Raw genomic sequence first — 27,003 nt, 5'->3', positions numbered from 1 at the left:
ACTGGTTTAGCTTTGGGGTCCACGGCCAGCCGGTGGGACATTTGGTCGGGATTTATGCCCGGCATGTCGGCTGGTGTAAATGCGAACAAGTCTCTATTTTGTTTCAGGAGTTGGGAAAGATTTTATTTAAGATCGTACGAGAGGTTCCTGTTAATGAAGGTGTATTCTTCTTTGGTTGGCCCTATTTGTAATTTTTCCATGTCGCCTTCTGGCTCTGGCCTGGGTTGGTCATCCTGTCAAGCGTCCAGGTCGGCTAGGAATATTTTGGCCGCATCCCGGGATTTCTTTCGTAGGGCTAGGATGGTGTTGTCACACTCTGCTGCAACCTCCCAGTCTCCGTGGATAGTACCGATGGAGCCGTCTTCGGTTCTGAACTTCATGAGGAGGTACTTGGTAAAAATGACGGGGAGAAGTCATTGATTGTTTTTCTTCCGAGAATCACGTTGTAGGCGGTGGTGTCTTTTAAGATTGCGAATTTGGATAGGATTGTCTTCTTCTGGTTACCTGTCCCTATGGTGATGGGGAGGGTGATTGAGCCGTTCGGTTTAAGAAAGTTGTCTCCGAGTCCCATGACACCGTTACGGTATGTTTGGAGGTTGTCGTTGTGGAGCCTGAGTTTGTCGAAGGCTCCTCAGAAGAGGATGTTTGAGTCTACACCGGTGTCCACCAGTATCCTTCGTACTAGTCCTGTTCCGATCCTTGCCGAGATGACGAAAGGGGCGTCTTCAGCCGAGGTGCCGTGCTAGCAGTCCTCAGGTAGGAAAGTTATCGTATTGTCGGCCACGGTGGTTGGAGTTTGGTTTCTGACGGCCATCACTTTGAGATCTTTTTTCAGTGTTGATTTTGACTTGCCCGATATGTCTTTGCCTGTGATGATGTTTACTATGATGGTTGGGTCTTCCTCTGGGCTTTCTCTAGGGGGTTGTTTTTGGGTTCTTGGGTTGCGCTCTTCTCTTTCTGGCAACCTGTCTCTCTCCGTACGTTTTGGTTCTCTGATGATTTTGGTGAACTCTGGGAGCTTGCCGTCTCGTATGGCTTGTTCGAGGGCGTCTTTCAGGTCGAAACAGTCTTGTGTCCTGTGCTTGTAACCTCGGTGGTAGTCACAGTAAAGGGTTTTGTTGCCTCCCGTTCTTTCCTTGAGTTGTCGGGCTTTCGGTATGATGCCTCGATCTGCTATTTGGTGGTATATCTCGATAATTGGTGCTGTCAGGGGCGTGTAATTAGAGAATTTGCCGATTCTTGGTGGTCGGATTGTGTTTGTCAGTTTGGGGTGGTCCCTTTGATTTTCTCTGGGTGGTGGGTTATGTCGTGGTGCCGGGTTGCCGTGTTGGGTGTGGTTGTGTTGCCGCTTGTTGGTAGCGACGACCTGGCTGACCTCTTCGTCATTTATGTAATCTTTGGCGACGTTTTGGATCTCGTGCATGGTCCACACGGGTTTGGTGGTGAGGTGTTTGCGGAAGTCTTCGTTCATGAGCCCGTTGGTTAAGCAAAGGCTTGCGACTGAATCCATGAGCCCGTCGACCGTTAGGCATTCGTCGTTGAAGCGGTCGAGGTATTTTCATGTGGATTCGTCCTGTTTTTGTGTGACCCCTAGCAAGCTGATGGGGTGTTTAGCTTTAGTGATTCTGGTCGTGAACTGGGCCATGATCTTTCGTGTGATGTTGTGGAAACTAGCTATGGATCCGTTTGGGAGGGCGTTGAACCATTTGATTGCTGGCCCGGCTAGGGTCACCGGGAAGGCCCTGCATCGGTGATGACAAGTCATCATAGTCTAGTTTTACTAGCCTTTGTCTCTGTTTTTCATTTGGTTTATGCACTTTCTTGCACTCTAAGTAAGTAATTTGGAATGAAAATGCATGACTTCTTTGAATCAAACAACCACCATGAAATTGATGCTAAATCATGAGGTTTAAGCTAAATTTAATTGATTTTTAATGATTAATAGAACTTGTGAAATTGGTGATACTTTGATTGGTTGTTTTGATTAATTGTAGGTGAAGAAAAGAAGAAAAGAAGGAAGCGTGGCCTAAGAAGCGTGGCTCAAAGGAGAAAAAGTGTGGCCAAGAAAGGAGGAAGTGTGGTGCAACAAAACCATGAAGCTCTCCCCAAAACTCACTAAGTGAGCGCTACACTTGCTTCCAGGAGACCAAGGCACAAAGCTCAGCTCACTTTGTGAGCTGAGCACAACACAAGGCCAAGAAATAAGGAAATGAGGAACCAAGCTCAGCTCACAAAGTGAGCATTATCGAGAGCACTGAGAAAATAATTCAAAGAAAATGATTTGCAAATGCATGCTCCAAGGCTTGAACTCATGACCAAGGGGGATGGGAGAGGCGCTACTCACTAAGGAAAATAAGCAAAAAATGGCCAAATGCATTCCTCAAGGTTCGAACTCACCACCATGAGGAAGCAAGGAAGCAAGGCATCACAAGAAAACCAAGGAAAAGCTCCAGCGCATGCTTCCTCCAAGTTTCGAACCAAGGACCCTTCCTTGGATGCACCAAAGCTCAGCTCACAAAGTGAGCTGAGCGCTATCCATGGGCACATGCAACACATCTTGACACGGCCAGGAAAAGAGTGGAGCGCGCATGACACGGTCCTGGGCAGCACAAGGCGCGCACAATTTGGCACCAAGACACTAGCGCTCAGCTCACAAAGTGAGCTGAGCTCTCCCCTGATGCTTCCCAATCAGCAAGACACGCTATGCAAAGCACAAAGCTCAGCTCACTTTGTGAGCTGAGCATTCCCCTGGGAGATGCATTTGGGCTGAAATTGAAATTTAAAATTCCATCTTACTTCATTCCTTCACCAAATCAAAAGCCCATCCAAATTCCAATATCCAAGAATAGAAAGTGTATAAATAGGAGTTAGTTTGATGTAATTAGGACCTTTTTCTTTTACCTTAGAACCTCTAGACTTCATTTTGAATTTTCCCTTTTTACTTGCATTTTAATTCTGAGCTTTTTGAATTTCTGAGAGAACTTGGAAGGAAAATTGATCTCTCTTCTTCTTGGTTCTTGCTTGAACACTCTTTTATTTCCTTGCTTTGGATCTTGGGTAGAGAATTGAAGAACTTCTGTTTCAATCTCACCTTGGGATCTTGTTTATTTTCTTTCTGCATAATTGAATTTGAATTTCTGTTTACTGCTTCTTCATCTACTTTGCTTCTGCAATTTACCTTTCTTTACTTCTTTTGCAATTTCTCTTGTTGGATCTAGGAAGGGAGTGAGATCTAGATTTGTTTTCTAGTCTCTTTGATTTCCTGAGATCTTCAACACCTTCTAGAATTGCTGCAACTTAAGCACTGCTTTCCAGTTCTTTAAATTCTCAAGTCATTTTACTTTTCTATTAAGATCTACTTCACTGCTCTTAAATTTTCTCTTTTATGTTTAATGCAATTTAGTTGTTCTTGTTCAGATTCTGCTATCCTAATTTCCAATTCCTTTTATGATTCAAGCAATTTACATTTCTTGCACTTTAAGAATCTGCTTCTTTACTTTCCTGCTCTTTAATTTACTGCACTTTACCCCTCCCCCTTTACTTTCCAAGCAAATTTAGTTTCTGCAAGTTACAATCACTCAACTAAATCTTGATTCACTTGACTAAATCAACCACTAAACAAAAATTGCTCAATCCTTCAATCCCTGTGGGATCGACCTCACTCATGTGAGTTATTATTACTTGATGCGACCCGGTACACTTGCCGGTGAGTTTTGTGTTGGATCGTTTTCCACACATCAAGTTTTTGGATTTGTTCACCAATGTAATGAATGCCAAAGAGCTGGAGGGTTGACAAAAAGGAATGAGATGCCTCAGAATTTCATCTTGGAAGTTGAGCTATTTGACCTATGGGGCATTGATTTCATGGGACCTTTTCCCCCTTCTTATTCTTTTAGATACATCTTGGTAGCAGTAGAGTATGTCTCAAAATGGGTGGAAGCCATAGCCACAACCACTTGTGATGCACAAATTGTCCTTCAATTCCTTAAGAAACATATCTTCACTAGATATGGAGTTCCCAAGGGTCTTGTCAGTGATGGTGGTGGTCATTTCTGCAACAAGCAAATGGAGAAACTCCTCCACAAATATGGAGTAATCCATAAAGTAGCCACACCATACCATCCTCAGACTAATGGCCAGGCTGAATTAGCAAACAGAGAGCTGAAGAGAATTTTAGAAAAAACAGTGGGAAGCACAAGGAAAGATTGGGCCAGGAAGTTAGAAGATGCACTTTGGGCATACAGGACAGCTTTCAAAACCCCCATTGGGAAGTCCCCATTTCAGCTATTATATGGAAAATCTTGTCACCTCCCTGTGGAGCTTGAACATAAAGCTTTTTGGGCCACTAAACTTCTCAACCTTGATTCTCAAGCAGTAGGAAAAAAGAGGCTGCTACAACTAAATGAGTTGGATGAGTTTAGACTAGAAGCTTATGAGAATGCTAAGATATACAAGGAGAGAGCTAAGAGGTGGCATGACAAGAAGATCTCAAAGAAAGAGTTCAAGCCAGGACAGCAAGTGCTCCTGTATAACTCAAGGCTCAAGATCTTTCCTGGCAAGCTTAAGTCCAAATGGACAGGTCCATATCTAGTAACAAAAGTCTTTCCTTATGGAAGTCTTGAGCTGCTAGATGAAGCCACACAGAGCCACTTCACAGCAAATGGACATAGAGCAAAGCCTTATTTAGGAGGACAATGGGACAAGGAAAAGAAAGTTCAATACCTGAACTGAACAAACACAGAGAATGTCAAGCTAATGACAATAAAGAAGCGCTTGTTGGGAGGCAACCCAACCTGAGGTAGTTTTCTTTTCTTAGCTATTTCAATAAAAAGGTTAATTAGCTTTATCTATAGTGCAAGAAGCTAAGTTTGGTGTTGCACACCAAAACAATATAAAGGAGAATGAAGAATTCTAAGTTTGGTGTTCCACCAAAATCTCATCATAAAATACATTCTCACTTTATGCATAATGCTAGCTTCAAATATTTGGATGAACTAAGTAACTATTTGCTGTTTCATAGTCTCTAATCTCATTGCCTTTAGCAAGGAAAAAGGATTTCACACATAGTAAACTATTGTATGAGAAGCATTGGCAAGGAACTAAGTTTGGTGTTCACACACTAATGTAAGTTCAAGAGCCCACAAATAAGGCTCGTAGACTAGCCGAATAACTAAAGGAGTTGAAAAGCAAGCAACATTTGAGGAGAATGCAGGAAAATAGCCAACACATCAGGGAACATTTGCATTATGACTTACAAGGAACAAACAGAAGGAAGAATGAAAAGCTGCATCCCAACAGGTTGTATTTGTACTTGATCCTTGTTGTTATGTAATGATTTAATTCAGAGGGCCCTTTATGTCTGGCTGAAATGATTATTTAGTTGCAGGTGGAAGTACATGTTGAAAAAGAAAGCTAGCTGCATAATTTTTGCTTAAAAGTTATCTGCATAATAATTGTCATCACTCATTAACTTGAATACTTTGTTTTGTTCCCCCTTGCTGTTTGAATAAAAGAAAGATGTTTGATCTAGAAAAGTAATTGTCCAATGTTGCAAAAGTTAGAATGAAAGTTAGTGGAGGTATATGTTTGATTTAATTGTTAGCTCATAAAATAAACGTTGCAGAATGACTTGTTTCTTAAAGCCTAAGCCAGTGTGCTGCTATGATCCTTCAAATAATGAAAGCCCCTTGAAAATAAACCAAAACAGAAAGAAAAAGAAAGAAGAAAAGCCAAAAGTTGGCAAAGAAACAAACAATAAGGCTAGACACCAATAGCTTGGACCTTAGGACATATGCCTGTGGTGTTTGTGTACTAGGATATGCTTGGACAAGTAGGTTCTAAGGAGTATCGTAAAACTTGGCAACTTAGATCAACTGATTTGGGATTGTCAACTGAAAGTCCACAATAAAGAGCAACCTAGCTACAAAACATTTAGTAATCCAAAGAGATGCTGGGCATCAATGATCCTAGGAAGAAAAAGATGAGCCATGTGTCTGTGGTGAAGAAATGTTGAGTAAAATAAGGCCACTGCAACATTTGACACCAAGCCTTCAATAAGAAATAAGTTCTGTAATACAAAAGAAAGAAGAAAAGATGACAAGGGAAATGAGCAAAAAGTGAGGATTCATAGCAGCAACCTTGGTGAACCCTTAAGGAAGCATTGTCTATTTTAGCAGCAAGTAATAAATGAGCTACTTTTGATCTGCATAAAATCCCATAAACTTAGTTCAACTATATGCTTAATAAGGACATGTATACTATTCTGTTTCATGCTGCTTCTCTTATGTTTTATGCTTGCTTGGGGACAAGCAAGTTTTAAGTTTGGTGTTGTGATGACAAGTCATCATAGTCTAGTTTTACTAGCCTTTCTCTCTGTTTTTCATTTGGTTTATGCACTTTCTTGCACTCTAAGTAAGTAATTTGGAATGAAAATTCATGACTTCTTTGAATCAAACAACCACCATGAAATTGATGCTAAATCATGAGGTTTAAGCTAAATTTAATTGATTTTTAATGATTAATAGACCTTGTGAAATTGGTGATACTTTGATTGGTTGTTTTGATTAATTGTAGGTGAAGAAAAGAAGAAAAGAAGGAAGCGTGGCCTAAGAAGCGTGGCTCAAAGGAGAAAAAGTGTGGCCAAGAAAGGAGGAAGTGTGGTGCAACAAAACCATGAAGCTCTCCCCAAAGCTCACTAAGTGAGCGCTACACTTGCTTCCAGGAGACCAAGGCACAAAGCTCAGCTCACTTTGTGAGCTGAGCACAACACAAGGCCAAGAAATAAGGAAATGAGGAACCAAGCTCAGCTCACAAAGTGAGCATTATCGAGAGCACTGAGGAAATAATTCAAAGAAAATGATTTGCAAATGCATGCTCCAAGGCTTGAACTCATGACCAAGGGGGATGGGAGAGGCGCTACTCACTAAGGAAAATAAGCAAAAAATGGCCAAATGCATTCCTCAAGGTTCGAACTCACCACCATGAGGAAGCAAGGAAGCAAGGCATCACAAGAAAACCAAGGAAAAGCTCCAGCGCATGCTTCCTCCAAGTTTCGAACCAAGGACCCTTCCTTGGATGCACCAAAGCTCAGCTCACAAAGTGAGCTGAGCGCTATCCATGGGCACATGCAACACATCTTGACACGGCCAGGAAAAGAGTGGAGCGCGCATGACACGGTCCTGGGCAGCACAAGGCGCGCACAATTTGGCACCAAGACACTAGCGCTCAGCTCACAAAGTGAGCTGAGCTCTCCCCTGATGCTTCCCAATCAGCAAGACACGCTATGCAAAGCACAAAGCTCAGCTCACTTTGTGAGCTGAGCATTCCCCTGGGAGATGCATTTGGGCTGAAATTGAAATTTAAAATTCCAACTTACTTCATTCCTTCACCAAATCAAAAGCCCATCCAAATTCCAATATCCAAAAATAGAAAGTGTATAAATAGGAGTTAGTTTGATGTAATTAGGACCTTTTTCTTTTACCTTAGAACCTCTAGACTTCATTTTGAATTTTCCCTTTTTACTTGCATTTTAATTTTGAGCTTTTTGAATTTTTGAGAGAACTTGGAAGGAAAATTGATCTCTCTTCTTCTTGGTTCTTGCTTGAACACTCTTTTATTTCCTTGCTTTGGATCTTGGGTAGAGAATTGAAGAACTTCTGTTTCAATCTCACCTTGGGATCTTGTTTATTTTCTTTCTGCATAATTGAATTTGAATTTCTGTTTACTGCTTCTTCATCTACTTTGCTTCTGCAATTTACCTTTCTTTACTTCTTTTGCAATTTCTCTTGTTGGATCTAGGAAGGGAGTGAGATCTAGATTTGTTTTCTAGTCTCTTTGATTTCCTGAGATCTTCAACACCTTTTAGAATTGCTGCAACTTAAGCACTGCTTTCCAGTTCTTTAAATTCTCAAGTCATTTTACTTTTCTATTAAGATCTACTTCACTGCTCTTAAATTTTCTCTTTTATGTTTAATGCAATTTAGTTGTTCTTGTTCAGATTCTGCTATCTTAATTTCCAATTCCTTTTATGATTCAAGCAATTTACATTTCTTGCACTTTAAGAATCTGCTTCTTTACTTTCCTGCTCTTTAATTTACTGCACTTTACCCCTCCCCCTTTACTTTCCAAGCAAATTTAGTTTCTGCAAGTTACAATCACTCAACCAAATCTTGATTCGCTTGACTAAATCAACCACTAAACAAAAATTGCTCAATCATTCAATCCCTGTGGGATCGACCTCACTCATGTGAGTTATTTTTACTTGATGCGACCCGGTACACTTGCCGGTGAGTTTTGTGTTGGATCATTTTCCACACATCAATCGGACTGCGTCGGCCGCTCCTTCTAGGTTCATCCTAGCCTCGAAGGCCGTTAGATATTCTTGGGGATCTTTAGTTCCGTCGTACTTCATGTCAGTGGGTTTGTCGAAACCTTTGGGGAGTTTTGCTTTCAAGATCCTTTCCGTGAAAGGTGTCGCTCCCATTATCGTGTGGTCGTTTCTTGTGCGCTTGGTTTCTCGATTTCGCCGATCTTTGTCCGAGTCATGCTGACGACTCAGATCTCGGGAAGCGCTGCGGTTGTGCCTTTTGCTGTATCGCCGCTCTGGCAATTTTTCTCGCCTGTGGTCGCGCGAGGTGCTACGATCGACTCTCCTATCGTGTCGCCGAGTTGGCGATCTACCGTGGCGAGATTTTGATCTAGAAGTTGCATGTCTTCCGTGTTCGTTGTTGTATCTTTCCTTGGCGGTCAATCTGCCTTCCAGTTCCTGGACCCGGAGGCAGAGATCTTGGATGATTTGTGCCGCTTTGTCCCCCGTTTTCTCGGGGTGTCGCGGTTTCGTGACGACGTGATCATTTTCCTTATTCTATGCATGGTGGATGGTACTTGCTATCCTTCCTTGATTTGCGACCTCCTGGTGTTCTGGGGTCGGATTCTTTGTTCGAAAGTCATCCCGGCTTGAGGAGGCTTCTTCGAGTACGTCCCCCATTCCGGTTTAGTCGGCGTAAGTTTTTCCCACAGACGGTGCCAATGTACAAGATGTCTCTAGTACGGGTTGAGGGATGGATTGGAAACTTGCGGGTTGAGGCGGATGCCGGATCGCTTGACTGGAACAATGGGGGGAGGTACCTGCAAAGACACTCCGACGCTCAAGTCAAAATGGATCTGAGAGGTGTAAGGTGTGTGAAATGAATGAATACCTGGGGGGACCTGGGTTCTCTTTTTATAGGTGGTGGTAGTTATCTTATCTTATCTTATCTTATTTGGCTAAGATAAGGAAGATGTTTGAATTTGAAAGTCGGTTAGAAATTCCAGAGGACCGGCTTCGGACCCTCTAGAAGAGCGAGGCGGGTTGGACCCGGGTAACCGGGTTTGGGTTTAATCCCGGGTCATAGATCCATGGGCCGGATCCGTAACAGTATCAAATCTCTCAAAGAAGAAGAATGACTAGAGAAGTCTTTGCCAAAAAGGTAAACAGAAAGAATGAATGGAGCTAATACCTGTGCCATGCCACAAATTATCTTGTAAGCCATCAATTACATAAACTTCACCACTTAACTTCACAGAACCAGTTCAGTCTGGGTTTGTTCGGTTCAATGCGAAAAGACCGATTTTTCATGGATTAATAGCAGAAACTATTAGACCTTTATCTCGGACTGATTGAAGTTCTGGTTTACCATTTTTTAGACAAACTGTCCGGTTCGATCCGAGTTTGCTAATTATGATTTTTAGTGTAAGTTTCTTGTGACTTTTCAACAAGTATGATGTCGGTTATTCTCTATTCTACCATTTTTTTTATTTTTCTTTTGACTTTTCAACAAGTAGCTACTCTTTATATAGTGTTGTAGTACAAATGATATTTTTTTAGAAGCAAATAGAGAAATATTAGCTAGGTTATTTATTCGAGTCTTTTGAATATAATTGTTAAATAGATTTTTTGTTTTATCAATAGTGGAAGTATATAATATAAGGTGTACATAATATAAGGTAATTTTTTTAGTGAGAATATAAAGAGTACATATATATAAGGTGTAATGACTTAACAAATATTTAATATATATAGTTTATATATTTTTTAAATGACATAATCATTTATATAATTATGACGAGATTATCCAGAGAATACTTTTAATCAAACAATATATAAAGTTACTAAAGTTTGGTGTCTAACTTTTTTAGACTTGGTATGCTCAAAACGTGCTTTATGATCATCATGACAAAAGGATGCTTCACATAATGTTCTTTGCTGCTGAGAACATTCCTCCTCTGCAAGAGCTGGCTTATGACTACAATTATATAGTTACATAATCTATTTCATAAATAAATTTAATAAAAAAATAATAATAATTTTTTTTAATATTCCATATTCATTATATGATATATAAATAATTAAAAAAATTAAAATAAATAATGTATTCATAAAACTAATAATAAGAAACAGAATAAAAAGATAAAATATAAATATATCTCTTCTTTTTTTATGTATTTATGAATCGGGATGAATAGGTATATCTTACAAAGTAATAACTATGAAATAAAAATAAATTTGTTATTCTAAATTATAAAAGAAGTATTGAGTACTCTCTAACTAAAATTTTTATTATAAATTTATTATAAAAAAATATATTTATATTTCAAATTAATGTAGATGTTTGGGATAAAAAATAAAAAATCTGAAAAATCTAGGAATGGAAGTATGATAATAGAGCTGTTCCAAGTAACAGATATCATAATAATATAATTGGTTGGTATTCTATAATAAAATTAATTAAATTAATATATAAAGTTTATATATTTTTTATGTCTATTGTTTAACTTTAAAAATAAATTTACATATAACAGAGTACTCCTTAATCAAATAATATTTAAATTTACTAAGGTTTGGTGTCCAATTTTTTTAGACTTCGTGTATCTTTACATAATTCATTTCATAAAATAAATTTAATAGACAAAATAATAATAAATATTTTTCTAATATTCCATCTTCATCATAAAATAAATAAATAATTTAAAAATCAAAGAATATTCCTTTACATTCTTATATTAAAAAATAAATAAAGTCATTTTATATACAAAAATACTATTTTATAAAATAACTACAAAAATCTCTCAACCACTCGTAATTTAATTCGTTAATCTAACATAACACACCATTTGATAAGATATTAAATAGTATTCTTATAATCTTATGTTAAAGATTATCATAACGATTTTATTGTTATCTATAATCTATAATAATATCTATAACAATATATAATGACAAAACTTATTTTGGTGTTTAAAATTCTCTTCTAATTTTGTCCTTTTTAATAATCTATCCCACTGTAGGTAAGTTATTCCACGTTAAAAAACATCCATTACCTCATCTTCTCTTTTATCACATACATTCATGTTTTCTCTTATCTCATTAATTCACGACTTATATCAGTTACGTTAAATAAAAAAAATTTATATATTTTTTTTACAGTAACCTCATTAAGATTTTTTTTATTGGATGTAAATTATTGTTGCTGATTTTCTTATTTGGATATATTTTTAAAGAATAAAAATAAAATAGTTCAACAGGAACAATTTTTTTAAAATTAAATTTGCACAATAATTTTTTCTTCAAATTATTATCATACTCTTTTAATATACTCTAGGTATCTACACAATATATAATGTCAATTGGCCTCTAAATTTAACTTCCAATATTATCCTTAATAAGAGAAGTTTATTATTAAAAAATTTCTTGCATACATCTATCAACTACGTTAAATAAATAAACTTCCACATATTTTTTACTGCAACTTTATTAAGAGTTTTTTGTTAGATGTAAATTATTCATGCGGATTTTTTTATAATGGATATGCTTTTAAAAGAATAAAAGTAAAATAATTTAACAGAAAAATATTTTTTTAAGAGAATAAAAAATGGAAGAAAGAAGAGAGATTAAGCCAATATAAGAGTTGTCATGAGGCATATGTAGATAGATAATGGTAAGAAAAAATAATAATAAAAATAAAAATTAAAAATTCTAAAAGAATAATAAAACTAAAGATAATTTAAAATGTTGATATAAAATTATAAGAAATAAAAACTTTTTAGCCATTAAACTTATGCAAGAGAAAGAGTGATTTAAATATAAATTTTTATATTTGTTTTAAATTAAATATATATAATTAAGAAATAAATAAATTTACAAATATTTATAAATTTTTATCTTCATTGTTATACATAATAACAATGTAATAATTTTAGTATTATATCTAAATTAAGTTATATTTATTTATTCTATATATTAAAAAATTAAATAACTTGTAAATTTTTTTATTTTTTATTTAATTATTCTATAAAAAAAATTTGAATGCTTGATTTCTTAAATTTTCTCTTAAAATAATAAAATATGACTTAACAAGCAAGTATGAAAAATAAGTATCTATATAATAGTTATATATCTAGATATCTAAATCAAACAAAAAAATAATTCTTTCAACAAATTTTTAACAATTCAAAAGTTAATACAATGGATATGTATGGATCAAAGTGATAAACAAAAATGAGAGCTGCAATAATGGTATGATGGTGATGGATTGCGGTTGGAAAAAAATAAGAAAGGAGAATAAAACAAGGCAACATAACAGTGACGGCGAGACAATAATAGTTATACATGTAAAAAAATAACAAGAGAAAATAATATAATCAAAATAAAAATTAATAATTTTGAAATAACAATAAAATTAAAGATAATTAAAGATATTTAATATACGATTAAAAAAATAATTTTTTTATCTATTAGAATTATGTATAAAGAAAAGAGTGTTTTGAATATAAATATTTAAATTTGTTTCAAATTAAATAGGATTGAAAAAATAAATATTTAATATATAAATAACTAATTTGTAAATAATGTTAATAAATCTTTATCTTAATTTTGTTATATAATTGATAAACTACTATTTTATAGTTTATCTTGGGCTAATTTGAGTGGTTTTTATCAAGCCTTTACACACTTATTCATACAATTCGCATGTTTTACATTTTCCTTCCTAATTTTGTGCTATGATTGAAAACATGTTTCTTTGGTCTTAATTTAGCTAATCTTAATCCTCTCTTATTACCATTCAATGCCATGATATGTGTGTTAAGTGTTTTCAAGGTTTATAAGGCAGGAATGGATTAGAGGATGGAAAGGAAGCATGCAAAAGTGGAAGGAATACAAGAAATTGAAGGAATTGCTAAACTGTCTAGCCTGACCTCTTCGTACTTAACTGACCATAACTTGAGCTACAGAGGTCCAAATGAGGCGGTTTCAGTTGCGTTGGAAAGCTAACATCTGGAGTTTCGAAAAAATATACAATTTGCTATAGTTTCCACGCTGTTAGGCGACATGCACGCATGGATCACGTGTACGTGTGACAGAGCCGCGTGCTGGACGTATCAGAAATCGCTGGGGGCGATTTCTGGACTGTTTTTGACCCAGTTTTCGGCCTAGAAATCACAGATTAGAGGCTACAGAGTGGGAGAATGCATTCATTCATTGAAAAACTTCTCAATTATTCACAATTGAGGTTTTAGATGTAGTTTTCTAGAGAAAGAGGCTCTCTCCTCTCTCTAGGTTTTAGGATTTAGGATTTCTCTTAGGTTAGGTTTACTTCATCTCAATTCCAGGTTCAATGTTCTTTTAATTTAATTTCTCTTCTACTTTTATTTATTCTATTACTTTAGTTTGTTTATTTTCCCAATTTGGTTTATGAACTCCATGTTAGATTTGATTTTTTTATTTAATGCAATTTGAGATATTTCAGATTTATGATTGCTTTCTTTAGTTTATGTGATTGATGCTTTCAATATTTAGATTTCTCTCCTTTTAGCTTTGGTTGAGTAATTGGTGACACTTGAGTTATCAAACTTCCTTGTTGATTGATAATTTGAATTTGCTGGTTGATTTGGATCCCTCTAAAGCTAATCTTTCCTTAGGAGTTGACTAGGATTTGAGGAATGAAGCTGATTAGTCCACTTGACTTTTCTTTATTTAGTAAGGGTTAACTAAGTAGGAGTAATGAACAATTCTCATCACAATTGATAAGGATAACTAGGATAGGATTTCCAGTTCTCATACCTTGCTAAGAGCTTTATTCGTTATTACTTTAATGCTTGCAATTTACTTTTCCTGTTCATTATTCAAAATCCCCAAAAAGATAATCTTCCATAACCAATAATAAATATACCTCCCTGTAATTCCTTGAGAGACGACCCGATGTTTAAATACTTCGGTTATCAATTTTATTAGGGGTTTGTTACTTGTGACAACCAAATTTTTGTACGAAAGGATTCTTTGTTGGTTTAGAAACTATATTTGCAACGAGGACTTATTTGTGAAATTCTTTACTAGCAAAAAACCCATTCGTCAAAATGGCGCCGTTGCTGGGGAATTGCAAACGTGTGCCTTATTATTGGTTATTGTAAATAATTGCTTTTTGCTTATTTGTTAGTTTTAGGATTTAATTGCTTATTTTTGTTAGTTTTTGTTTTTATTTTCTTTAGCTACTATGAACTCTCACCCCTGTGAGTTTGGTTCCAATGTTTTTGTAAGGAATAGAAGCTATAATGAAAATATGCATCAAGGTTGGAACAATCAAAGATGGGAGGAGCCACGAGAATTTGATCAACCCTTTCGGCAACAACCCCCTCCAATGCGCTATAACCAACAACTATTCTATGATGCATACCGAGACAAATAGTTATGGTGGACCTCTTCGTGACAACCAACCTCTACCAAATTACTATGATCAAGAGCCATTCCAGGATGCGTACCAAGATGATGAATATGGTGGACCCCTTGTGGTTACCACCAAGCCCCACCATATGCCTATGAACCCCTTCCTCAACATAACTTTGAACCACCATACTCACAAGTCCCTTTTCACCATTCACCTCCATATGACCCTAACCCTTATCCATCATATCAACCACCCTGTGAGCCTTATGAACCATACATATAACCACCCCCAATTCCAAAACAATTGCCCCCTTCATCTTCCAATGACGAGTTGCCTCACTCTGTTAAGACCATGGAAAGCACACTTACCAATCTGACCTTCGCTATATAAGCCCTCATCTCCCAGATTGGATCATCGAATACCTCCAACATTCAACCATCAAGCTTTACTGCATCCCCACCCTCCATGGAAGAGCACCTACATCAATCAATCCAAGAGCAACATGATCCCAATTATGCTACTGACCCGGAACAAGAGAGAAGGGATCGGTTTCGTGAATTCATACTTCACAAGAAGCTAGAGGAGGCCCTAAAGGTAGAGGTAGGAGAGACCCTTGAAGGAAGTTGTCAAGAGATAGAAGTCAACAAGGAGGAGCTGGATTTTGTACTTGAAGATGAAGGAATAGTTGAAAGGAGTTGTCATGGAAAGAAAATCATCAAGAAGGAGTACGATTTTATACTAAAACAACTGGACAAGGTTGCAATTATTGAAGAGGAAGAAGTGGTTGCAGACTTAGGAGATGCTGAACCTCCATGGGAAAGTCCAGTCATAGAGCCTCCTTTCAAGATGTTTGATGTTGAGGAGGGTGTACAACCTCCGAGGTATATCATGGTTGAAGACTTTACAAAGGTTGATCAAGAGATGGAGACTAAAGAAGAAGAAGTTTGCAAAGAGGTGGAAGTTGTCAAGGAAGAACTCAAGGGAATGGAGCTGGAAAGCACCTTGCCAAAGTTGTTGGAGACCTCTCCCCCAAAGCCATCACCATCCATTCCTTCATTCAAGTGGGTAAATCTTTCATCTCTAAGCTTAATTAGCCTACTTGAATATGCTTTGCTTGAGACGGATGGGCAACTTTGAGCTCTTTGTGGCATTAAGCGTAAGAGGAAGATGGTTAGTGGTTGGAGTTGTCATGCAAGGTTCAATATGGTTGCATGCTCCAAGTTGAAGTGCAAGAATCAGTATAGAGTTCGATTGAATGGGTCTAGGAAGTTGTTTGGACACTTCAGTGAGAATTCAGATTGCTCACCACCCGGTTGGAACAATGATGATCAACACGAAGACGAGTGTAAAAGCGAGGTTTGGGACCCCGGAATACATTCTGGCAATCAACACTCATAGGGCCTTGTCACTTGCTTTAACTTACTCGAAGGCTTTATGCAACTAGTGTGGGATCCCAGAGGCTATTGGAATTACAAATACTGGTGGGGATTTCTGGATGAGTTCAAGCATAAGCCACCATGACAGGGAGCTCATCAGATGTCCAACTTAAGGACTTTAACTAAAAGTTCTAGGTGGGAGACAACCCACCATGGTATGATCGTTCTTTTTCAATCTTAGTTTTATTTTGTTTTGTTTTATTCTTAGTTTTATTTCATTCTATTCTTCTTAGTGTTCATCCATAATGCCTGCATCAGCATCTGCATTCTGCATATTGCATAAAAAAAAAGAAGAGGGGAATCGACGCGCAAGCGTCCACGACGCGCGCGCGTCGTATGTGTATGCGCCAATGAACAGAGAGTTGCGCGAGAGACGCGCGGGAGGGATGCATGGCGCACAAGCCACACCATGCGTACACGTACCTCACGCGTACGCAAACCCTATAGAAAGTTCAACCCATGCGTAAACGTCAGCGACGCATACGCGTGGGCATAAAAATCGGCGTAAAAGCGTGCTGACCCGAGAGTTGTGCTGCCCTTGCGATGGAACCCTGACGCGTGCGCGTCATTTCGCTCTCAGACCACCCATGCATACGCGTGGGCAACGCTTATGCGTCAAACGGCCAACTTAGTTTTCACGCGTTACGCCTTGTTTTTCAATTCTCACTTCTTTCTTCTATCTTTTCTCCTTCTTTCTTCCTCCTTTCTTACTTTCTTCTTCTTCATCTCTTTAACTTCTCATCCTTCTTCACTTTCATTCTATTTTACTTAATTTATTTGCATACTTTCATTCATTGCATTTTAATTTTGTGCATATTTTTATTTTCTTTTATAAATTTATTATTTTTCCATTGGTGTTAAATTTTCTTATTCAGCTGTTGCATCTTTTCTTGCATTATCCTGGTGCTTCATGACTTGTTCTGTTCCGATTGGGTAATATTATTTAAGTCAATGCTAGTCTTTTATGATAGTTGTACTCTTTTTGCATTGACATGAATTTAATTGATATGCCATTTGATTCTACTATTTTTTTCATTTGCATGTTGTAGCTACCATGTACTTGAGACCCTCATTATTTGGCATTAATCCACCCATACTTTATTGATTTTCTTATCTTTATTTCTGGGTTACTTTTCTTCTTTTTCCTCTTCTTTCAGGCTAGCCACCGAGAAAGGAAAAGAAAAGCTTCTCAATGGGACGACAGACAAGTCCATCTGCACAATCTATAGAGAAAGGCATCAGTTGGAGCAACCCGTCCACTTGCACATCTTAGCGTGCACCAAGGACGGTGCAATCTTTAAGTGTGGGGAGGTCGATACTGACTTCCGTTGGTTAGTTAATTTCTTCTCAACACAATATTTTATTTTCCTTATTAGTTGTTGCATTTGCATGTTTGACTGCATGTTTGTTTGATTTTGTGCATTTAGCTACTACTTGGCTGAAGTAATATTTTCTTTTTCAAGACCCTTTTTATAGCATTTCACTAATTTAAATTAAAACTTTTTGTCAAACTTGTTTGAAGACTGTAAATTGGAACATGAATTATAGCTAAGAACACACAACCTATGAGATTTGAGCTTAGTAACATGGTTACATTATTTAACCATAATATTTTATTCTTGTGTTTTCTTCTCTATGATTACAATCTATATTTTGTTCCATTCTATATGTCTATTGTTTAGTATATTTACATGCTTGCATATGATTGAAGCCATTATTTGTTATCAGCTCACTTATCCCAAATAGCTTACCTTTTCAATCACCTTTGTTTACCACCTTGAGCTTTTTAATCCCCATTTGTTCTATATTTTACCACATCACTAGCGTTAAGCGAAAAAATAATTAACTACCCTAATTGAATCTTTGGTTAGCTTAAGATAGAGATTGTGTGCCAATTAAGTGTGGGAAACTGTGGGAACTTGGGTTGATAAAAGTGTACAGTGTTTCATTGACAAAATATTGAGAATTTGAGTGCCTACTCATGTGAAACAAAAAAAAAAATATGCATTGATATGTTATGTTTGCTTTCATGTTTACCATATAAAAAAAAATAAAAAATATTCAAATAAATAAGTAATTAAATAAGGGGACAAAATTACCCCAATGTTAAGTTTAATAAAAGATCAATGCATATGTGGAAAAAATTAAAGAAATATTTGGTATATGAGTATGTGAAATATACAAAAGTGGAAATTTTGGGTAGCCAAGCATGATTTTAGAGTTATATAGAGTATGTGTGTATGTTAGGTGAAAGCTTAGGTTAATTAAAGATTCATATTTCAGCTCACTTGGCCATACATATATCCTCACCCTTACCTTAGCCCCATTACAACCTTGAAAAGACCTCATGATATTTGCATTGGTACATTAAATATTTGTTGATTGGTTAGATGAAGAACAAAGTTTTAGAAAGTATGACTAGAGAAGAGTAGAGTGAATTAACCTTAGACACTTGAGAGATTTGAGTGCGTATACACTACCAGTGATGGTTCAATGCTTGATTCTATGTTCTCTACTTTCATGATCTGTCTTCTTACAAGTCTACTTCTCTTTACTGTATGATTTGAATTAGTGGAATCAGATTTATGTTTGTCTTGAAAAATTTGTTTGCTTTTAACCAAGTAGGAAAAAGCATTCTGCATTTAGTTGCATTCATATAGATAGGTTGCATTTCATAAGTTTTACCATTCCTCTTCACTCTCTTATAGCTTCTCTTGAGCTTAGCATGAGGACATGCTAATGTTTAAGTGTGGGAAGATTGATAAACCACTATTTTATGGTTTATCTTGTGCTAATTTGAGTGGTTTTTATCAAGCCTTTACACACTTATTCATACAATTCACATGTTTTACATTTTCCTTCCTAATTTTGTGCTATGATTGAAAACATGTTTCTTTGGTCTTAATTTAGCTAATTTTAATCCTCTCTTATTACCATTCGATGCCATGATATGTGTGTTAAGTGTTTTCAAGGTTTATAGGGCAGGAATGAATTAGAGGATGGAAAGGAAGCATGCAAAAGTGGAAGGAATACAAGAAATTGAAGGAATTGTTAAGCTGTCCAGCCTGACCTCTTTGTACTTAACTGACCATAACTTGAGCTACAAAGGTCCAAATGAGGCGGTTCTAGTTAAGTTGGAAAGCTAACATCCGGGGCTTCGAAACGATATATAATTTTCCATAGTTACCACACTGTTAGGCGATGCGCACGCGTGGATCACGCGTACGCGTGACTGGCAAAAATTCAATCCATGCGTAGCGTGGACGATGCGTACGCGTGACAGAGCCGTGTGCTGGACGTATCAGAAATTGCTGGGGGCGATTTCTGGACTATTTTTGACCCAGTTTTTGGCCCAGAAAACACAGATTAGAGGCTATAGAGTGGGAGAATGCATTCATTCATTAAGAAACTTCTCAATTATTCACAATTGAGGTTTTAGATGTAGTTTTCTAGAGAGAGAGAGGAGAGAGCTCTCCTCTCTCTAGGTTTTAGGATTTAGGATTTAGAATTTCTCTTAGGTTAGGTTTACTTCTTCTCAATTCCAGGTTCAATGTTCCTTTAATTTAGTTTCTCTTCTACTTTTATTTATTCTATTACTTTAATTTGTTTATTTTCCCAATTTGGTTTATGAACTCGATGTTAGATTTGATTTCTTTATTTAATGCAATTTGAGGTATTTCAGATTTATGATTGCTTTCTTCAGTTTATGTGATTGATGCTTTCAATATTTAGATTTCTCTCCTTTTGGCTTTGGTTGAGTAATTGGTGACACTTAGTTATCAAACTCCTTTGTTGATTGATAATTGGAATTTGCTGGTTGATTTGGATCCCTCTAAAGCTAGTCTTTCCTTAGGAATCAAGCTAATTAGTCCACTTGACTTTCCTTTATTTATTAAGGGTTAACTAAGTGGGAGTAATGAACAATTCTCATCACAATTGATAAGGATAACTAGAATAGGATTTCCAGTTCTCATACCTTGCTAAGAGCTTTATTAGTTATTACTTTAATTCTTACAATTTACTTTTCCTGTTCATTATTCAAAAACCCCAAAAAGATAATCTTCAATAATCAATAATAAATACACCTCCCTGCAATTTCTTGAGAGACGACCCGATGTTTAAATACTTCGGTTATCAATTTTATTAGGAGTTTGTTATTTGTGACAACTAAATTTTTGTACGAAAGGATTCTTTGTTGGTTTAAAAACTATACTTACAACCAAAACTTATTTGTGAAATTCTTTACTAGCAAAAAACACGTTCATCAATAATAATAACATATTTTTGTTTTATTTTATAATTTAAATTTATTTATTTTATATTTTTTATATATATTAAATAATTTAAAATATTTTATTTTTTTATAATTTATTTTTAATTATTAATATTAAATTTATAATTTTAAAAATAAAAATATAAAAATATTTTTTTAACTCAATAGAACCTATTGAATCGGTAGTTTTATATAAAGGTTAATACATTAAGATTAAATTCTAATAAAAATAATAATGAATTATACATTTGTCAAGAAGTAAATGGGGAGTTTACGCATAAAAACAAGGGAAAAAAAAAAAATGAAGGGGTCACGAGATGCGCATGAGCCCAGCCACATGCTATCGTTTCTTCCTCTCCGTCTCTCTATCTCTGGTGACTGACTGATGTACTCTGCCGGAGACCCAAAATCAGAAGAACATTCCCACACCGTCGACCCCCACAACACAAACCTATCATTTTTCTTCCAAAAACTCGCACAAATTGTTCATCCTCGCCCCCAATCTAAGCCCCTTTTTTCTTTCCTAAATTTCCCAATTTGTTTTTCCTTCTTCTCCCCTGTGATTTCTCATCGATTTCTCATCTGGGTACCCCCAAAGCTCTAATCATTTCTTTTTGTAGAACAATGAGGGTAGGGAAAGGGAACCAAGAAGAGGAAGAGTACGACGAAGAGGAATTCGGTTCTTCTAAGAAACAAGGCCCTTCCTCTGCCCCTAATAACGCCAATAACACCAACAAAGGCAACTCCGTTTTTTAATCTTTTTTTTTTAGTGTAACATGTTAGGGCCTTGCTCTTATGTTAGCCTTAGATCCATTTGTTTGAAGGTGTTTTATGTGTGTCGTACGAGGTTGTGTGAAAAGGTGGTGTTGGTGGTTGTTTTTTCATTTCCCTAAATTATGTTTTGAATATGTTACGGTGACTATGTTGAGTTACAATTTTGAAGTTTTAATTTTGGGGGAAAATATGTTATATTTGGTGAATTTAATTATTATGAAGAGTTTGCTTCTTCATTTGTGATTTTGAGTTGTTCTTAGGACAGATTTGCAGTTGTTATGTTTAGTTTCTGGCTTTGTTAATGCAGATGCCAAAGCTGTTGATAAAGCAAGCGTGATAAGATCAAAACATTCGGTGACTGAGCAGCGAAGAAGAAGCAAGATAAATGAGAGGTATGTGCAACGGGCCAGTGTCATAAGTTCAGTCCTCAGTGCCAGTGTATTTGATGTTGGAGCCCTCAACCATGATGGTAAATTGAAATGTTGCGTGCTTCATGTGTTGTTGCTGAGTGTAACTGACAGTGTTTTGAAATGATTGATGGAATTTATTGAGATTTCTAGTGTAGATTGCCTGGAATTCAATTAAAAAATCAACTTTAGTTTATTATTGCTGGATTGTTTGAGGTTGAATGTAATTGTTTAATTCTCTGAATACTTCATTTTTGGCATGATTACATGTTGAAGTTGCTAATGTTGGCAAAAATGTTTGTGTTTTTTGGTTTTTGTTTTCATTCCTATGTTTTCTACTTTAACATTGTGTGAAGAAAATAACAGAAACAAGTGATGAAAGAAACGTTAGAGCACATTTGGTTAGTTTGACTTTCATTTCCATGGAAAACAAGGGTATCTTTTTCGGTTGCTTATAGATGTTATGTTTGGTTCACCAGCTTCATTTTAAGTTGTAGGGATTGTGTATGGAAATTTTGGAAATAACATCCTATAGTTTTCAGCATTTTCACATTAGTACAGTGGCAAATTTGTAGTTTCGGACACTTTCTCCCATACCTGTGAGGTTTCACACATAGTGCCAAAGAGCCACCACTGACTCTCATTTGCACTTTCCTCCACCCTTATTCACCATTACGTCCCTAGACCCTACTGGCTTTGCTGTCAGCTTCTGGCTGTCAAGCTGTCAACACTGTTGGCATAGTTATCTGCTATGAAGGTGACTTGGCTTAGCACCTCCCTCCATTCCCTGTCTATTGGCAGCCCTTCCTTCCTGGTCGAGGTAGTAGATAGCCACATCCCTCCATAAGCACCACCACAACAGCATGGTCACGGATGCCAATCATGCCAGCAGTTGCAGTGTACTCCAAGCCAGGAATGAAGGGTATCTTGACTGTTTAGTGATGATGTCATTGGCTCTATCTTTGTTTTGAAATTGCATGGTTGGTTGGTTCCAATATTCACCAGATTTTTAAACTTACAAAAATGTGCAATGCTGTAGTATTCTTTTGTTGCGTTCACTATTTTGCTTTTTCTGTGTCAGATAGGGGATGGACAACTGGACAAGTTTGAATACTTGCATGTCTTTTAGGGTAGAAAACTGGGTTCAGAGAAATAAAATAGAAAACAAAGAATGAAAATAGGAAATGTTTTCACAAAATCAAGTAAACAAGAAATGCAGGAGATAAAATCAAGAAACAAAGATAAATCCAAACAAATCCTGGGGACTTTTGGTTTCTTTCTTTCAACCTGATATGCTTTTAATTGAAATTACCATAATTTGTTGCTGAGCTAGATATTGGTGATCTATTTTTCAGATTTCAGATATTGAGGGATCTCATACCTCATAGTGATCAAAAGAGGGACACAGCATCATTCTTACTGGAGGTACATCGTGATACAGAAAGGAAATAATAAGTTGTACTTTATCTCTATTTAAATTAGGATAGGATATATCTTTAGAACTTGCTGATTTTTGCTTTCTTTTTTCAGGTGATTGAGTATGTTCAGTACTTACAGGAGAAGGTACAAAAGTATGAAGGCTCATATCAAGGTTGGGGTCATGAACCCTCAAAGTTGATGCCATGGGTAAATTACAGAGACTATATTGTTTCTAGATCATGTACTTTTGACTATATACAAATCCCTCATCGTATAGTACTTTCAAAGTAGCTGAGCCCAAATTCAGACCACTTTTCTTGTGTGGAGAAAACAATGATATGACTTTTGGCTTAACCTATTATATGTAGTTGTGGTGGTTGTGCTCATATGTGTACATTCAGATGAAAAATAAATGACACTCAGAGTACAGAGCGAAATTGAAATTCAAAATTATGTTCTTAATTGATCATATCTGTTAGAACAGCTGTTTGGGTTTGTAATTTTTGTATATTTTATTATGCATTGTTTGCCAAATTAGTCACACTCTTTGATTTTTTAGTTTCGTTGTCATAAAAGTATATGGGTTAATGTTCAAATTGGTCCTTGAAAAATTATGCATGAGTCAATTTGATCCCTAAAAGATTCAATGCTTCAATTTTGTCCCTAAAAGATACCAATGCTAGTCAAATTGTTCCTTAATTTTCAGCTGACATATTATGATATCAACGTTAAGTTCAATATAACCCATTAAGAATGTCGTATGTAGCAAATGTTACCTCACACGTCAACAATTATCAATGACACATCAACAGAAAGTTAATGGAATGACTAACTTGACTCACATTGGTATCTTTTAGGGACCAAATTGACTTATGCAAGATCTTTCAAAGGCTATTTTAAGTATTAGCCCCTTATTCTCGAGTTGTGTCACTAATTGATTCAACCCTTTTCTGTATTTAAAATAAAATTAGGGATCTAGTTTCCTACTTGGATTTTAACTATATTAAATTTATTTCCTGCAAATGAGGCTTTCTACTTTTGCTGTCTTATAGTGGACTTTGTTTAGTCCTATTGGCTATTATTTTGGTTGAATACTGTACAGTATTTTATCATGATCTACCTAGTTTATGTTAAACCTTTATTTTTATTTTTCTAAACTTGTTTACTCACCTTAATGTTGCAGAGAAATAGCCATTGGCGTGTGCAAAGCTTTGTTGGGCAACCTCAAGCCATAAAGAATGGTTCAGGTCCGGTGTCACCTTTTCCTGGAAAGTTTGACGAAAGCAACATTAGTATCTCTCCAACTATGCTTAGCGGCAACCAGAATATGATAGACACCGATCAGGGTAGGGATATTGTCAGCAAAGCATCCGAAGGACAAACTGATTTAGCTAGCAAGGGAATAGCTCTGCCCTTGGGTATGCACCCAAACATGTCTGTTCCTGTCAGAAGCGATGGTGTACTTTCACATCCTCTACAGGGATCTGTTTCAGAAGCGCAGTCAACTGAGTGCCCTGCCGCTAGTGAACCACTGAGCCAACAGGACGAGCTGACTATTGAAGGAGGGACAATCAGCATTTCTAGTGTGTACTCCCAAGGGTGGGTGCTTACTTTTTCTTTTGTTGACTTTTTGTAACTGTCTATTGTTGCTGCATGGTTTGTTTAATGGGAACCACTTAACCTTCTATTAGCTCTTCCCCTTGTCTTTAAAATTTAAAGTTTGCAAATAGAAACTGTGATATAAGGACTGAATATATTGGCATTTGCATTAAATGATGGCCATTGTTTATACTGTGATGCTTGTAGTGCTGTAAAGAATTCCAATAGTTATGAATACGAGTATGGCTTGAATGAAATTCTAATCTTCTCGCATTTGTTTATAAGGCTTTTTATCAGCTTTAGTAACAATTATTAAAATTATTTGAAGAACAGGTTGTTGAACAATCTGACTCAGGCACTACAGAGTGCTGGTTTAGATCTATCACAGGCCAGCATTTCGGTTCAGATTAATCTTGGAAAACGAGCAAACAATGGACCAAGCTGTGGGACCTCTTCTCCCAAGGTATATATAGGCTATACCATATATAGCGTATCTTACTTGTTCCTTTGGTCAGCAAGATGTCCAAGAGAAATTTTTATTTTTATTATTTTATTTTATTTTATTTTTTGATGCAATCTATGGAACATTGTATATAAAATTAAGATCATCATATGAATTGGAATTCTATTTGCCATCTTAGTAGTTAATAGACTGTTATTGGCAGGGACTAATACCTTTCAAAGTTTTTATTTTGCTGGATTGAAACCCAAAAAACAGGGATTTAGCTAAAAAAGTGCCTTATCTTTTTAGTAGCATTCAATAAAATTTTTCTTTTATGGTGCTCTTAACCAATTCCCTTAGGGCAAGACCCAAAATTATAAGTATCAAACCAAAAATCAGATATTTTATAGGGACCAAAAACTTATTTCTGCCTAAATTTTAATATGCTTGAAGTGGTTTCAACATAGTTAGGGCTTGAAAATTATGCACTAGTGAAGATCACTTATTGGAAAATAATTATGTTTGATGTGTCTTTAGTTGGTTCTAGTTCTGGAGTTTTGGGCAGGCAAAAACTATTTCTTCTCTTCCATCATGATCCTCAATACATTTTTTTGGGTGTGCATTGTCATACATGCATATTATGTATAAGTAATAAGGTTACATATTTTAAATACAAGCCAGTTATAAAGGGAGCCATTCTTTAATCAAAGATTCCATCCCCCTTTGCTGTGCTCAGAATATATATTGTACGAATAATCTACTTAAGTGGTAACTATTTGACTTAAAAAAATTGATCAATGTAATGTTTAATTCAAATCTAAACATAGTTGGCATTTGCCTTGAAACCTAAGATTGAGAATTACTTGGTTCTGTGGTGAATGCTTGCTGATTTGTGGTTTCTAACTTCTAATGCTACTTTGCAATAGAGTGCTGCAAGAGATGTATAGTGTGTGAGACGAATTCAATTGGATGAGACATGGACATGTAACATGTATTCAGTTATTCATAGGTAGTGACCTATACTTTAGATACCATGCTTAGTTAACGGTAGTTAGAACCTTACATTTGCGATTTGAGTCTCTCAATTTGATAGGATTTAACATGCTATCGGTATTTTTTATCATGTTAGTGTATCTCAAATGTGTATGATTCTTACGGTACATGTATGATTCGATGTGATTTATATCACTGATATGATTCATACTCAGGGATATGATAATCCATTTTGATTCTGTTTTAGTCTAGATTTTATTTTATTTTTCCGTGTTGTGCAGAATCACGACATGGTTCCTTCCAGCAACCAAGCTTTTGCACAGTTTAGAGATGCAGGCAGTGAAGACTCGGACCAAGCTCAGAAACGTCTGAAAACATTCAAGTGATTTCTCCAGGCTTTTCGGCAACTCCTGCAGGGGTCATCCAGAATCTGCACTGGTTCCCAACGTGGTATATCCTTCTGTTAATGTACATCCTTGGCCAGTTTCTAATTCACTTACGAAGGAGGTCATTTTGGAAACAAAAACCTAAGAACGCAAATGTTATTGTGGGAATATTGTTGAGATGACTTATGTGACTGGACATGTCATATGCCATATCTTGTATTTTGTTTGTATGGTACATATTATAATTATAGTTAGTGTTATGTAGCTTTTGGGTTGGTAAAATTGTGTTAAATACTTCCATTTCTTTGGTGTATGTATCCTATTCCTAGGCAGCAAAAGTACTCAACATTAGTTTGATGTTGAGGAATTATCTTGAGACTTCCAGGCTTCCAGCGGTAATTTTTTATCCAAAATAAAAAATAAATTGATAGCTACTTTGTTTCCCAATAAGACAATTTTTATGAATAATGGTAAAAGAGTTACCCGAGTAGACCGAATTATTCTTGCTGAAAAAGAATAGATTTTGTTCCGAGGGTTACCTGAAACTGGGTTGTGTTTGGGTCTGAACGTGAAGT

General features: G+C 36.2%; 1 protein-coding gene across 2 annotated transcripts; it reads left to right on the top strand.

Moving 5' to 3' along the window:
- Positions 1-20,645: 20,645 nt before the first annotated feature.
- Positions 20,646-26,710, top strand: LOC112750435 (transcription factor BIM2). Of its 2 annotated transcripts, XM_025799148.2 has the most exons (7): positions 20,646-21,147; positions 21,490-21,574; positions 22,945-23,014; positions 23,120-23,215; positions 24,192-24,607; positions 24,941-25,070; positions 26,324-26,710. In XM_025799148.2, the coding sequence occupies exons 1-7, from the start codon at positions 21,033-21,035 to the stop codon at positions 26,426-26,428; spliced, it is 1,017 nt and encodes a 338-aa protein (XP_025654933.1). In that variant the 5' UTR covers positions 20,646-21,032; the 3' UTR covers positions 26,429-26,710. The 2 variants fall into 2 exon arrangements, with proteins under 2 accessions (XP_025654933.1, XP_025654934.1); XM_025799149.3 differs by lacking the exons at positions 20,646-21,147; positions 21,490-21,574 and adding an exon at positions 22,151-22,511.
- Positions 26,711-27,003: the final 293 nt, after the last annotated feature.

Source organism: Arachis hypogaea, chromosome 15 (assembly GCF_003086295.3).
Source record: "Arachis hypogaea cultivar Tifrunner chromosome 15, arahy.Tifrunner.gnm2.J5K5, whole genome shotgun sequence".
Lineage (NCBI taxonomy): Eukaryota > Viridiplantae > Streptophyta > Magnoliopsida > Fabales > Fabaceae > Arachis > Arachis hypogaea.
The sequence above is the reverse complement of the archived record's forward strand: the minus strand, read 5'-3'. Positions and strand labels throughout refer to the sequence as shown.